Source organism: Artibeus jamaicensis, unplaced genomic scaffold (assembly GCF_021234435.1).
Source record: "Artibeus jamaicensis isolate MK-2021 breed Jamaican fruit bat unplaced genomic scaffold, CSHL_Jam_final contig_648, whole genome shotgun sequence".
In the NCBI taxonomy this organism is placed as follows: Eukaryota; Metazoa; Chordata; class Mammalia; order Chiroptera; family Phyllostomidae; genus Artibeus; species Artibeus jamaicensis.
In genome coordinates this window covers 1,219,450-1,233,840 of record NW_026521912.1, presented here as the reverse complement: position 1 = coordinate 1,233,840, position 14,391 = coordinate 1,219,450, and the positions used below count along the sequence as shown (strand labels likewise).

Sequence of the window (14,391 nt, the reverse complement as noted above, 5' to 3'; positions counted from 1 at the left end):
AGACGGCACTATTCTTCTTCTTTTTTTTTTTTTACTTCACTCTTTTAATTGTGATCAAGTAAATACAAAATTTCCGGCTTCACCATTTTGAAGTGTACAGTTCAGTAGCATGAAGTGTTGGGCAACCATCAGCATTATCTAGTTCCAGAACTTCTTCATCCTCCCCAAATGGACACTTCGTACCTATGGAGCACACTCTGTGGTCAGGGAAGGCCTCTCTGAGGAGATGGGAGAGGGAGCCATGATGAACCAAAGTGTATTTAACTGATGCCCTGTTGATGGACACAGATCGCGTCCATCTCTGGCCATCAAAAATTGGGCTACAGAATCTAGCATCTGTGTCCTGCATACAAACCTGTGCATGTAAGATGATTCCCACATGGGGACCTGCCCTTGCTGCCAAAGATGCTGCTTCGTGGGAAATATTTTCCTACTTCACTTATCTTTTTTCTAGTTTACTTGCTACCCAGGTCATGGGTGGTCATGGAAGAAGTAATAGAGCAAATAACCAAAGACCTAAAAGGATGAAACCAACCCTTTAAATTCTCAACATCTCATCCTCCACATTCAGAAAGAATGATACTTTCCAGCATGCCCTCTGGGTCTCAGGCACCTAGACGGCCCCACTTCTAGAAGAGGGCGCTCCAAGATCCAGCTGCACCTCCAGCCCCTTCTCTCCCCTTTCCCAGAGCCTTCCTCCGGATGCTCTTCCCTGAGAAGCTGGATGTGGACAAGAAGGGCCGCCCCAGCACTGCTGGCTCCAAGATCAAGGTGAGCTTTAGGGCAGGCAAGGAGGAGCTGGGCAGGGGGAGGCCTGTGATGGTCTCTCCCCTTTTCCAGGCCCTGTGCCCTGTCTCTGGCACCTTCTGTCTAAAAGGGCCTTCTTCCAGCTTTGGGGTAAGGAGGCTGCAACCAACTTCCTCAGTGACCCCTTAACTCCCTAAATCCATAAGTGAACCATCATCTTAATATTTTTTTTTATCTTTTGGTCATTTACCACTTTTTAAAAATTGTGACAAAATATACATATAACATAAAATTTACCATCTTAACCATTAAGTGTACGGTTCAGTGACAGTAAGCACATTCGCACTGCTGTGCAACCATCCCCGGCATCCATACCCAAAACTCTCTTCATCTTGTTAAACTGAATCTCTGTCCCCACTAAACACTAACACCCTGTCCCCCTCCCCCAGCCCCTGCCACCCACCACCTACTTTCTGTCTCTATGGATCTAACTCCTCTAGGGACTGAAATGCACAACCCAAAGCTGACTTCTTAGGCACACACACGAGATTCCCTACTTCCAAAATATTGATTCCCAAAAGAAAGGCAGGGATGTTCTAGGGGATGTGTTTTCCCGAGGGCTCAGCTGCTCCATCAACAAACATTTGCCTGTCGCCCACCGCCCACGGTGTGTCTCCATCTCTTGGGTCTGTTTCCAGGGTGGGAGGAGAAAGGGGCCAGAGGGTCCCATCTGTTCACCAACCCCCTGCCTTCTCCTTCTTCTCAGAAACAAGCCAACGACCTGGTGACCACACTGAAGAAGTGTACACCCCACTATATCCGCTGCATCAAACCCAACGAGACCAAGAGGCCCCGTGACTGGGAAGAGAGCAGGTGACCCTCAAGCCTGGTCTGGCTCTCAGCTTGACCAATTTGACCAGTCCACAGTGCCTATCCCCCAGACTCACCCTCCCTCCAGAACCCTCCTGGGGTTGTGGGACATTGCAGGATTACCCCAGGCTGACCCCTAGGACCAGTACACAGCCCCTCAGGGCCTCAGAGTTACACCTAGAACTTACCAATACCCCGACCCTGAGGCCCCCAGACCGACTGGAGGATGACTGAGGCACTAGCACAGTCCCGGGTCCGGGGGTCTATGACTGGCCCTAGAACCAACACAGATGCTTTCCAAACCCCATCCCACAGAACTGATTTACTGAACCCCCCACCCCAGACCTTAGCACCCAGACTGCCTCCAGCAGAACCCCTCCCACTCCTAGGACTGATGAGGCCCCCACCATGGGACTCAGGCTGCCTTCCCTCCAGGGTCAAGCACCAGGTGGAGTACCTGGGCCTGAAGGAGAACATCAGGGTACGCCGGGCAGGCTTCGCCTACCGCCGCCAGTTCGCCAAATTCCTGCAAAGGTGAGGCTCCCAACCACTGCCTTCGGAATAACAACCAGCCGAGCCATCTTCTCAAACCCTCCAAAACCTCCTGCCACCAGGTACGCCATTCTAACCCCCCAGACATGGCCACAGTGGCGTGGGGATGAGCGTCAGGGGGTCCAGCACCTGCTGCGGGCTGTCAACATGGATCAGGACCAGTACCAGATGGGTAGCACCAAGGTCTTCATCAAGAACCCTGAGTCAGTAAGTGTGTGCATGAGAAAGACAGATGGACAAGACAACTGGGTCACTTGCATGGGCTCAGGTCCTGTTCTTCAGGCCACTGTGTGACCTTGGACATGTTTCCTCATCCCTCTAAGTCTGCTTCTCCATTTGGAACGTGGAGAGAGTAACAGCCACCCTGCAGGCCTGGGGTGAGGATTAGACAGAGGAGGAAGTCCACCACACAGTGCCTGGCCCATAGTAGGTGACCAGAAAAACCTAAATTAGTTGGACAGTCCTTGGTGGCCAGGAAGCAGGTGGAGAAACATGTAGCCACCTGTGGTGACAAGCCCCTTGAAAGGAATAAGGACCCTCAGCTTACCCGGAATGTCCTTTTGTCCCTTGTTTCCTTCCTTCCCTTCTTCCTCCTTCAGCTCCTTCTTTCTCTTCGTTCTCCCATCTTGTTCTCTTTCCTCTTGTCTTCCTTCACTCCATCCATGGACATATTGAGTCCCTGGGCTTGAGTTGTGTCCAGGTGGCCATCTTATTATGCAAGGCCAGCCTCGGCCCTGCTATGTCAAAGACAAACCTCACTGTGTGGGGACAGTCCCTCCAACAAGCCCTTTATCAAGAGGCTGATAGCACCACCCACTTTCTGCTGCCTCTGATTTTAGGGAAAAACAAACAAAAAAGCCATGGTGAGTGCTATGTCCCAGGGACCTCATGTAGGGCCCAGTGACAATACTGAACAGTGCTGTATCATACACTTGACAGTCGCTAAGAGAATAGATCTTCTCATTTATCTTTAGAGGGGAAGGGAAGGAGAGAGGGAGAGAAATATCAATGTATGGTTGCCTCTGGTGTGTCTCCCACTGGGAACTGGCCTGCAACCCAGGCATGTGCCCTGACTGGGAATCAAACCACGATCCCTTAGTTCGCAGGCCCTCACTCAATCCACTGAGCTACACCAGCCAGGGTGAGAATAGATCTTTAATGTTCTCACCACACAGAAGAAATGGTGATGATGTGAGTTGATGGGGATGTTAGCTGACCTGTGGTGGTCATCATTTTGCAGTATATACGTGTATCAAATCAACTCATGTACACTTTAAGCTTCCACAGTATTATATGTCAATTATGTCTCAGTAAAACTGAGGAAAGTTTACTTTTTAATTTAATCTTTATTGTATTTTTCCCTGTTACCATTTAGTCCTCTTATATCCCCCTCCCCCTAGCTGAGGGAAGTTTTTTAAAAAACATGACATCCCACAGAAAACCAGCCAAGGAATCCCCTAAGGGCTTGCCTGGCCCCCTGCTTCTGTGTGAGGCTGGAAAGCAAACAGGGAGATGACCATCTCAACTAGCTTAACTCTTTCACCAGACTCTTGGGCAAATCCTAGCTCCCCCAATCCCACACAAGGCACACACTAGAATAGCAGGGAAAGATGTGCTAGGTATGGGGCCAGGGCAGGGCCAGCCAGGTGCCTCAGCACCTGCACAGTCATGGCACCCACTCTGCTGGTACCTTGGGTACTTAAGGAAGACAACCGGTAAGTTGTTGAGATGACTCCCTTGACGTTAGTGTACTTACAAGTAACCATTCTCTCCCAAACCAAAAACAACAGAGGGGTGGACACTGTCGGGATTTCACAACTACAAAAATAGCCTGTCTTGGGAGGCTGGAAATCTTTTTTTTAAATATTTTATTTATTTTTAGAGAGAGGGAAAGGGAGAGAGAAAATGAGGGAGAGAAACATTGATGTGTGACAGAAACACTGATTGGCTGCCTCTCGCATGCCCCCAACGAGGGACCAGGTCTACAACCCAAGCACGTGTCCTGACTGGGAGTCGAACCAGTGACCTTTTGATTTGCAGGACAACCCCCAACCCACTGAGCCTCACCAGCCAGGGTAGGAGGTTAGAAATCTTTGTCCCCATATTTGTTCATATCTATCACCTAGAGCTTTTCCTTACGGATGCACTTTACTCCAGAAAATAAAGTCTAGAATCGCATTTGAAGTAGATATTGTTACTGAAAGAAACTTAATCACAAACCAAAATTGTCCATGGCTAAAACCATACCTGAAACAATTCATTTTGTAACAGATAAAAAAAATGGAGCCCTACTGGTGTCAGTCAGTGGATTGAGTGCTAGCCTGTGAACCAAAGGGTCACGGGTTCGATTTCTAGTCAGGACATATGCCTGAGCTGGGAGCCAAATTCCCCAATCGGGGGTGCCCTAGAGCCAACCACACATGGATGTTTCTCTTCCTCTCTTTCTCCCTTTCCCCTCTCTAAAAATAAATAAATAAAATTATAAAAAAAGAAAAAAATGGAGCCAATTGGGTATCATTCCACAAAGTGAAGGGTCACCAGTTCAATTTTCAGCTGGGGCACATGCCTGGGTTGCAGGTTCAGTCCCTGGGGGTGTGTATGAGAGGCAACCAATCGATATTTCTCTCTCACATTGATGTTTCTCTCCCTTTTTTCCTCCCTCCCCCTCTCTCTAAAAGAAAGAAATAAAATCTTTAAAGAAAAGGAAAAATAGAGGGAGGGGAAGAAAAATAGGAGGGTCCACATGAGAAAAAGAATCCATCTTGCTGGTTACTGGCAGACTGTAAAATCTGACTCTGAAAGAAACAGATATTATTGATACTGCGAACAATAAACAAAACAAAGGTAGCACTGGCTAAGGCTACAGAAGGCAAATTTTTACAAAAATTGCAAGCTGCACATTTTGAGACTACACTTTGAATAATGAAATTCTCAAAGTTAAAATTTTGCTAAAAAATATTTATAACACAAAAGACTGACTGAAAAGTTGCACAGAAAATAAAAGTGATCCTGATGAGAAAATTCTCAGTAAAAATAAAATAATTTAACGGTGTTATATCAAAAACTGATCGAGGGAATAAATCAACCTAATGGAGTTAGAGCCTCTCTCAACCACAAATTCACTTATGTTGAGATGATTCTGAATTGAACTGTTTCTTGTAAACATGGATGCAAAATGTATCCTTGGACATGTTATACACCTGTTGGCCTTCACTTCCCAACACCCCAGATATATCGTTTCCCATGACTGCTGTAGCAAAGTAGCATAAACTGCATGGCTTAACCCAAAAGAAACTTATTTTCTCACATTTCTGGAGGCAAGAAATCCAAAATCAATGTGTCACAGGGCCATGCTTCCTCTGAGGACACTAGGGAAGAACCCTTCCTTGCCTCTCCCTAATTTTGGTAGTTGGCAGTGATCCTTGGGCATTTCCAGGTTCGTATTTAGATGCATCACCACACTCTCTGACTGTTATCACATGGCCTTTTCTCCTCTGTGTGTCTGGGTCCAAATTTCCCTCTTCTTATAAGAAACCAGTCATATTGGATTTAGGGCCCACCCTACCCCAATATGATTTCATTTTAACGTGATTACATCTGCAAAAACCTCTTTCCAGATGAGATCACATTCACAGGTTCTGGGTGGACATGAACCCAGTCCCCCAGGAGAAGCTCCCACCTGGGTCCTGTCTCAGCCCCCTTAGGCAACACCTACCCTTGCTGTCTGCAGCCTGAAGGAAATGCATTTTGAACTCTGTAGATAGGATGGTCTATTTTTCAAATAGAAAGCAAATCCTCTTTATTGGGCAGAAATCATGAGACTGGGGCCTCTTGTCCCATCTTCCCTGAACAGCTAAGGAGAAGAGGTTCCTATTTGACTGTCTCACTCCCAGTTCTGCTCTGCTCTTCCCTTACTCATACCTGCTCTCCCCAGCAAACCACAGAATGCACTTACATGTCCTCCAGACAACCTACACAAGGCATCACTCAGACATACTTGGCACACAGACCCACCAACCATAGGGTATTAGAGAAACAAAAGGATACCTATGTAAACCACTAGATTCCCTGCAACATATGAAACTGCACTGTTCGGGTTTTTTCCTGGTGAGAAGACCCCCCCACCTTTTATGAACAGTTATAAACACCTACAGCTTTAAAAATCCTCCAAGATAGTTTAAAGTGCATGTGAACCAAGTGATGGATATTTGTGTGTTTGAGAAATCCCTCCAAGTTAAGGGTTAATTATTTTTATAAACAAAGTCCAATTTTATTTTTAATATTTCCCATCTTCACTGATTGACAGTGCTGTTCCTTTCACCACTAAATGTATATTTGAGTTAGGATGTTTCCAAGCCATCTGTCCTGTTCCAGTTGATTGCTCTAGTCCTTGACCAGCACCCCATTGTTTTTATTACTGCAGATTTATAACTTTTCATATCCAGTGGGTTCCTCTCCTTGATTATGTCCACCTGTTATTATTCCAAATAACAGACATCTTTCATGGAATTTCCACTCCGACTTGGTCAAATGCAATTTATTTCCTAAGCCCCCTCTGGTCCAAGACTCTTAAAACTCAAAAGTCTGTTTCCTGCAAAAGCTTCCTTTCTCAGACCACCGTGTATGACCATACACAACACAACCACAAAGTCACCAGTCACGTCGCAGCCCTATACATCAGATGCTTGCTTTTACAGTTTTGTTTTTCTAAAATGCACATTGATTCACGTCTAACATCTCTGAAGTTGAGGTGCACCTCATATGAAAGGTATGACATAGCCTAATTAGCAGTGTGAGAAGTGGTGACGTTATGCTGTTTCTCTTGGAAGACCACACAGCCGTAATAATAGCCAGAGCTGGAATTTTAACCAAACCAGACAAGCTGTTTATAATTTGATTCAGGGGCTTGTGCCACATATTGGAAGGGAATCCTGGGCCACATCATTTGGAGGGAGAAATTTTTGACCATAGTATGATAGCATGTGTGCAGATGCCCTTGAGTAAGAGCATGTGGGTGTGATGGGCTCAGGGAAAACTGGAGACTGTGGCCCTGGAGAGACACCAGGACCCACCACTCCTCCCCCTTGCCTAGCTCTTCCTTCTCGAGGAGATGCGAGAGCGCAAGTTTGATGGCTTTGCCCGCACCATCCAGAAGGCCTGGCGGCGCCACGTGGCAATCCGGAAGTATGAAGAGATGCGAGAGGAAGGTGAGAGGCTACAGGTGAGAAGCTCAGGGTAAAGACATGGACCTGGAAGAGCCAGGCCACAACCTCTGCCCCTATCTTGTGTCCCCACAGCTTCCAACATCCTGCTGAACAAGAAGGAGCGGAGACGAAATAGCATCAATAGGAACTTTGTTGGGGACTACCTGGGACTGGAGGAGCGCCCTGAGCTGCGTCAGTTCCTGGGCAAGAGGGAGCGAGTGGACTTCGCAGACTCAGTCACCAAGTATGACCGCCGCTTCAAGGTGAGGCACTAGCAAGTGGGTGTGTCCAGAACCCTGGCTCCAGCCTAGCACCCCCACCACAGGTACACCCTTACCTGGTTCAGGCACACCTGTCCACAGATATATATAGTCATCTAGCCTACACCTGTCCCACCATAGGTACACCCTCATCTGACCAGGACATACCTGCCCATAAATATGTGCTCAACTAACATAGATACATCTGTCCATCAAATATGCCCTTATGTAGCCTAAACACACATATCCATCAGATGCATCTTCACCTAGGCCATCACATCTGTCCACAATTATACACCTCACCCAGAAGCCCTGACCACAGTGTCACCCTCACTTATCCTGGACACATCTATCCATTAGATACACACACCTTCACCTAGTCTAGATAGACCTGTCCATTAGACACACCTTCATGTGGCCCAGATACACCTACGCCTAGGTACTCTAATTTGGCCTGGGCACCCATGTCCAACAGGTATATCTTCACCTAGCCTGTACCTCTCCACTGACCCAGACATCCCCCTCTAGCCAATATACCCTTAATTAACCTATTTATTATAGAATATAACCACCCACACACCTTCACATGGAGAGACAGCCTCACCCACCTGACCTGCCAGTGCCAGCCCCCCCCCACCTGAAATTGATCCCTATGCCCAGGGCTCCTGCCATCATCCTCTCTGGTACTGCATCCTCACAGCCCATCAAGAGGGACTTGATCCTGACACCCAGATGTGTATATGTGATCGGGCGGGAGAAGGTGAAGAAGGGACCCGAGAAGGGCCAGGTGCGTGAGGTCCTGAAGAAGAAACTGGAGATCCAAGCCCTGCGGGGAGTTTCCCTCAGGTGAGGCCAGACACCCACCCGCCCCATGGTCACTCTCACCTGCCCCCTTTTCATTATCAGCTGTCCTCATACTTGTTACCTCATCTGTAACCCTGACCATCTTACCTACTGTCATACATACATCCCTCTCTTGGCCCTACCTGCCACCTTTACCTGCCTCCACACTCATGATCCTTATTTGCCAACAGCACCTGTCACCTCACCTGACTCCTACCTGGCCCTTCTCTATTACCACATTGTCCAGCTCCTTGCCACTTCTCCCATTTTCCCCTACCTCTGTAACTCCTCACTTGCCCCTCACTTGTCCCTCCCCGGTTACATCTCACCCTCTGTCACCCTCACCTGTCACTATCACCTGCCTTTTTTCCTGCCCCTCCCCCAGCACGCGACAGGACGACTTCTTTATCCTCCAAGAAGAAGCTGCCGACAGCTTCCTGGAAAGCATCTTCAAGACCGAGTTTGTCAGCCTCCTGTGCAAACGTTTCGAGGAGGCAGCGCGGAGGCCCCTGCCCCTCACATTCGGCGACACGTACGGCCCTCCCCCACCACCATCCTCAAGCTAATCTAGGCACAGCAAAACCCTCTCCCACCCCACGGATCGAGCAAGGATGGGGTGGGGAGTTGAACTCCCGCTTGGGAGGCGGCGCCCCCACAACTCCCTCCTCTCCCCACAGACTACAGTTCCGGGTGAAAAAGGAGGGCTGGGGCGGAGGTGGCACCCGCAGCGTCACTTTCTCGCGTGGCTCCGGCGACGTGGCGGTGCTCAAGGCTAGCGGCCGTGCCCTCAGTGTCAGCGTGGGCGACGGGCTGCCCAAAAGCTCTAGTGAGTCTGCACAGAAAGGGAGCAGAGCCAAAGGGGCGGGGCCAGCAAGCAACCAATCAATGCTTAAAAGGTGGAGCCAGTGAGGCGGGACAAGAGTGGGTGAGGGCCCTGGAGGGAAGGCTCGAGAGAAATTTAGAAGACAGGACCAATGACTGGGCGAGAAATAAAGAGAGAGCGTGGCCAACAACGCAGCCAGTGAGAGGGCTAAAAGATTGGGACGGGCCCAGGGAGCCACCGAGAGGTGGGTTCTGGACGAGAGAGACCAATCACTGGGCTAAGGCCAAATGGACCGGAGTTGAGGGCGGGGCCAAAAGCCTGATGTGGTCTAGACACAACTGTAATCCCTACATTTTTACCTTTTCCTTTCCAGAGCCTACACGGAAAGGAGTGGCCCAGGGAAAAGCTCGAAGGTCGGCCCAGGCCCCTTCCCGGGCAGCCCCCGGGCCCCCCAGGGGTGAGGAGACGCCCCCCTAAGTGTCTTCCCTTGCCTTTTGTGGGCCCCATGACCTAAACCAGACTTCCTGTCAGCGGATTTAACAAGCAGAATTGACCATGCTCTTCTCTGTCCAGAGCTCTCCACAGTTCCCCATCTCCCGTGTAACGAAGTCTAAGCCTAGTTTGGAATGCAAAGCCCTTCACAATCTGACCCCCTGCTATAACCACTGACCTCTTCTCTCCTCTCATCCTACATTCTAGCTGTGCAAGCTACATCTTATTTTGCCAACTTACCAAATTTGTTATCTCCAGGCCTTTGCTGGGTCTATTTGCTCTGCCTATCTCTCAAATTCCTACTACACTTGAGCTCCTATTCACAAGACCCACCCAAAAAAGCCCTCCACAGAAGCAGGTGGGAGGAAATCTTACCCCTGCAGAGCCTTTCTCTGGTCCCTTCTGGTCCCTCCCTCCAGCCAGTTACCATATTGGATTGAGAGTATGGCTGCTTCCTCCCTCTGACTGAAAACTTGGAATCAAATCCTCCTTGATACTTTTAGCAGCACCCTAAAAAATGTCTCTATTCTCACTCCCGCCACAGGTCTGCACCACAATGGGGTGCCTCCCTCTGCCAGAGGGGGCCCTCTGCCCCTGGAGATCACATCTAGAGGAGGCTCTCAGCGGCCCCCCCAAGGACCTCCATCTTCAGCCCTAAGGGCCAGCAGACAACCCCGGGCACGACCCCCCTCGGAGCACAACACAGAATTCCTCAATGTGCCTGATCAGGGTGTGGCTGGGTAGGTGGGGTGGGAGGGCAGCTCTAGGAGGTGAGCAGGCAGTGGGGAGTATCGAGGGCTGTGAGGAACACCTGCTATGTTCACAGCATGCAGAGGAAGCGCAGTGTGGGACAGCGGCCAGTGCCTGGTGTGGGCCGACCCAAGCCCCAGCCACGGGTGCATGGCCCGCGGTGCCGGGCGCTGTACCAGTATGTGGGCCAAGATGTGGATGAGCTGAGCTTCAACGTGAATGAAGTCATTGAGATCCTCATGGAAGGTATGTGTGTGGGGGGACAGAGGTGGGAAGAGTCAGAACCCTGACAGAACCAGGCAGCCCCCATTACCTTATATCCCTCCGGTGGGAGAACAGAGGTTGCCAGCAGGCTTCCAGGCCCAGTTAGAGATGCCCTTTTCTGAGCCAGTTGCTGTACAAGCTAGGGCTGCCCAGGAACCTGGCCTCAATTCATCACACCTAGTACCCCATTTTTGTTACCTGGCTAATAGCAAAACTTCAGAGACCCCTTGTGAGTAGTAAATGGCCCATGTCTGGATGGCCCAGGCCACTTCCTACCTAAGTCCCCTGAGCTGCCCCCAGAGGGGCCTGGGACTCAACAGCACCCTCTGCAAGTTGGGTGGGGAAGCCTCGTGGAGGTCACCCATAGGTGCACCCTCCTGGGTCCACCATAGGGATTGAGGGGAGGAGCTTGTCAGAAATGATGAGGAAAGAGTGAAAGCAAATGATCTAGAAAATGATGGAGTGTGAGCCATTGACGAAGAAAGACCATGTGGTCATTCCTCCCTCCCTTCCTCTGTCACTCTCTTTTTAGCCTCTGTATTATGCCAGGCCAGTGGAAATGAGTAAGACAGACAGTAAGCCAGCATGAAGGTTTTCTCTGGGACAGGCTGGGCAGTGCCTCACACTCTCTTCTCTCCCACAGATTCCTCTGGCTGGTGGAAAGGCCGACTGCATGGCCAGGAAGGTCTCTTCCCCGGAAACTATGTGGAGAAAATCTGAGCCATCGGCCCAGGATACTGTTCTTCTGCCTGCCAGGGAGCCAGACCCTGCTGGCAGGGGTCTCATTTCCCTTAGCTGCATTACCCAGAGGTCCAGTACTGTGGCTTCCAGCCCAGTCCAGCCCCTGAGTGCGTCTAAGGGTCACCACTGCAGCCACCCCTGGGCCCTGGCCTCCCATGTCACACGCATTTCCTCCTGTGTCACACAGGGCTAATAGCAGAGCCTACCTCCCAGCTGCCTTGTATGAAATGAGTGGTGTCCTCTCAGCATGAGGTAAAGTGGGGAGGCCTTGACAAGCGTGACCTCCCTCCTGCTCCCTTCACTGAAGCAATAAATGTTTGTTTAGTAGAAGTATGAACTGACTGAGTGCTAAACTCAGAACCTAGTGACATAGGAAGAGCAAATGTGCCGCTTTACAGATGGAAAAAAAAATGAAGGCTCTGAGGTTAAGTCACTTGCCCAAGATTCCCCAGAGCCAAGGCTTAAAAAGTTTGTTTGTCTACTTGCCAGCTTCTGGAAGCTGTATCCCAGCTTTCCCACAGAAAATGATCAGGTGGTCCTGTCAGATCTGAATCTATAGCTCCCAAACCCATCTGGGACCTGACCAGACCCTGAAGAAGGAGGCAGGTCCCCCACATGGCTCCCCACAACCCACCCTGGGCCACCACTAGTCCTTGCCCCCTACCCCATGGGGTCAGGACCAGTTCTGACATTAAAAGGCCCTGGCTTTCTGCATTTATGGTCACAGGTGAAGGGGTCAGTCTGGTTACTGGTCTCCCCAGCTGTCTCCAAACCCATGCTGAAGTCTAAACCTTTGAGAACTCCATGCATGTGTAACTGAAACCAGCTTGGAGTCCTGCCTTGGTCTGAGCCTACAGATCCTGGCTTTCCAGACGGACACCTCCTCTGTGCTCAGCCCCTCCAAGAGCAGCCAGTCTGGGAGAATGGTGGGGTCAGGACTGAGCCAGAGAGGGGACAGGGGCTGACTGACCAGCTGAGCCTTTTGTAGGATCCACATCCTCCCTCTTTTGCACCTATCTGGGGAAACTTAAGTGTGGCTGGGGGAAAAAAAAATCCCAAGTTTGTAACTGGGTCTCAACAGCCCTTTTGATAGCCAGTCATTTTACCAAAGCATTTAGCCAGTTCCTTGAATGTCCCTGGTTCCTTCCATCTCTTATCTGCTCACTCTGCCCAACCACCATTGTGCACATCTCTTGCTGCAAGACTTAGATGTGAGGACAGGCCGAGGGAAGGACAACCCACATAAGCCACCGACTTCATCAGCTGGGCGTTTCCTATTTCCTGGTGCTGAGAGGAAATCACGGCTTCAGTCTCCCTTTCTGCCCTAAACTTACCATGCAGAATGCTGCCCTCCAAGTACTTTGGGGTACAGCCCCTGGCCTCTCCACTTCAGCCATAGCAGGCACCACATATGCAGAAAGTAGGGCCTTCTGGATAGGTTGGATGAATGAGGTTTGGGGGGACAGTGAGTATAAAGGAAGGAGTGGGGTTAATATATTCTAGTAGCTTCTTACATGTAAGTGACAGCATCTGTAAACCTGTCAGCTTGCCCCCACTCACACAGCCCACATCCTGTTGACTCTTTACAAAATTTCTTAAGTCCAGCCCCTCCTTTCCGTGGGTCCCTCTCCTTTCTGAGGCCTCACCCAACCCTTCCCCAGATTGCACCCATCTTCCCTGCAAACACACTTCTCCACCCTGAATCAAAATGGCCTGTTTTTGAAGTTGTTAACTGTATTAAGGATAAACAAAAGAAAAAAATTTAAATTCCAACTGCACAAAAGTTTGAAAAATCTGCCACTCCCTCCCTTAAAAGTCGTTGTTCCCTTCCCCAGTTTCTAGTGTCTCCTTCTAATGATATTTTCTTCATATAAAAGCACATAAGTACATCTTATGTACACAGATGGAATTACATTGCATATAGTCTACATTTGCCTAGAACTCAACAGACACCTCTTGAATAGTTAAATAATGTATTATAGAACTCTGATATCAAATATCCACTTCACTGTCCCTCAATAGACCACTTTCCAAAAGACCTCCAGGGATCAGATGGTGTACCTCCTGCAACTGGAAACTCATTAGGATCTAGAGTAGAAACACAGTCCTCCCTCCACAGCTCACAAGACCCTGTATGACCCTCCCAGCACCATCTTCACTTTCTGACCTCCACACCCTGCCTCCACTCTGCTCCAGCATCCACTGATCTCATTGTTCCTTGAAAAAGACAAGCTCGTCCCTTCCCTTCCCACCTCAGGACATTGGCACCAGCTACTACCCACTCTTTCCAGCGTGCCCTGCCCCCACCACCTTCCATTGACTCATGCCTTCGTAACAGGTAACAGCTCAGAAGTCACTTCACAGAGGCTTCCCTGACCCAGCACTACCACATCCTTCTTTATTTTTTCTTTGTAGCACTTAATAAAACCTAAGACCATTTTCTGTATTTGTTGTTATCTTGTTTCCCCATTTTAAAATGTAAGTGGCCCTCGGGGGCAGGGATGTTTGTCGGTGCTGTTCATCTCTGAGCCCCCCAGAACCTAGCACACATTAAGATGGATAGGTGACTCATTTCACGCCAGGATACCAGTGCCATCCTCCTGGAAACACGCCTCTCCTGACAGCTTCTTACCTCTAGCTATTAAAACGGACCCACTCCAGTTTCAGAACTAAACGCACTGAAAATTTTGACGGCCATTGCCAATTTTTTTCCAAAGAGGCTGCCCACTGAACATCACCTTTTCCAGAAAGGAGAATCGCTTTCAAGGGCTGGTGACAGAACCGAAGGGGATGAAGATGCCCATTTTGCAGGCGAATACATAAGCCAGGATAGATCTTAATCCCA

General features: G+C 49.5%; 1 protein-coding gene across 2 annotated transcripts in view; it reads left to right on the top strand.

The window, feature by feature from the left end:
* MYO1F (myosin IF) overlaps positions 1–13,992 on the top strand; it is a 39,130-nt gene extending 25,138 nt beyond the window's left edge. For both annotated transcript variants that reach the window (XM_037158909.2, XM_037158908.2), the window contains exons 16-28: positions 690–771; positions 1,514–1,620; positions 2,053–2,151; positions 2,232–2,376; positions 7,262–7,376; positions 7,467–7,636; positions 8,334–8,479; positions 8,862–9,008; positions 9,154–9,302; positions 9,673–9,756; positions 10,336–10,531; positions 10,618–10,787; positions 11,449–13,992. In XM_037158909.2, coding sequence (XP_037014804.2) covers positions 690–771; positions 1,514–1,620; positions 2,053–2,151; positions 2,232–2,376; positions 7,262–7,376; positions 7,467–7,636; positions 8,334–8,479; positions 8,862–9,008; positions 9,154–9,302; positions 9,673–9,756; positions 10,336–10,531; positions 10,618–10,787; positions 11,449–11,525 — 1,687 coding nt within the window. In that variant the 3' untranslated portion in view covers positions 11,526–13,992. The remainder of the gene's footprint in view (positions 1–689; positions 772–1,513; positions 1,621–2,052; positions 2,152–2,231; positions 2,377–7,261; positions 7,377–7,466; positions 7,637–8,333; positions 8,480–8,861; positions 9,009–9,153; positions 9,303–9,672; positions 9,757–10,335; positions 10,532–10,617; positions 10,788–11,448) is intronic.
* The last annotated feature ends 399 nt before the right edge of the window (positions 13,993–14,391 follow it).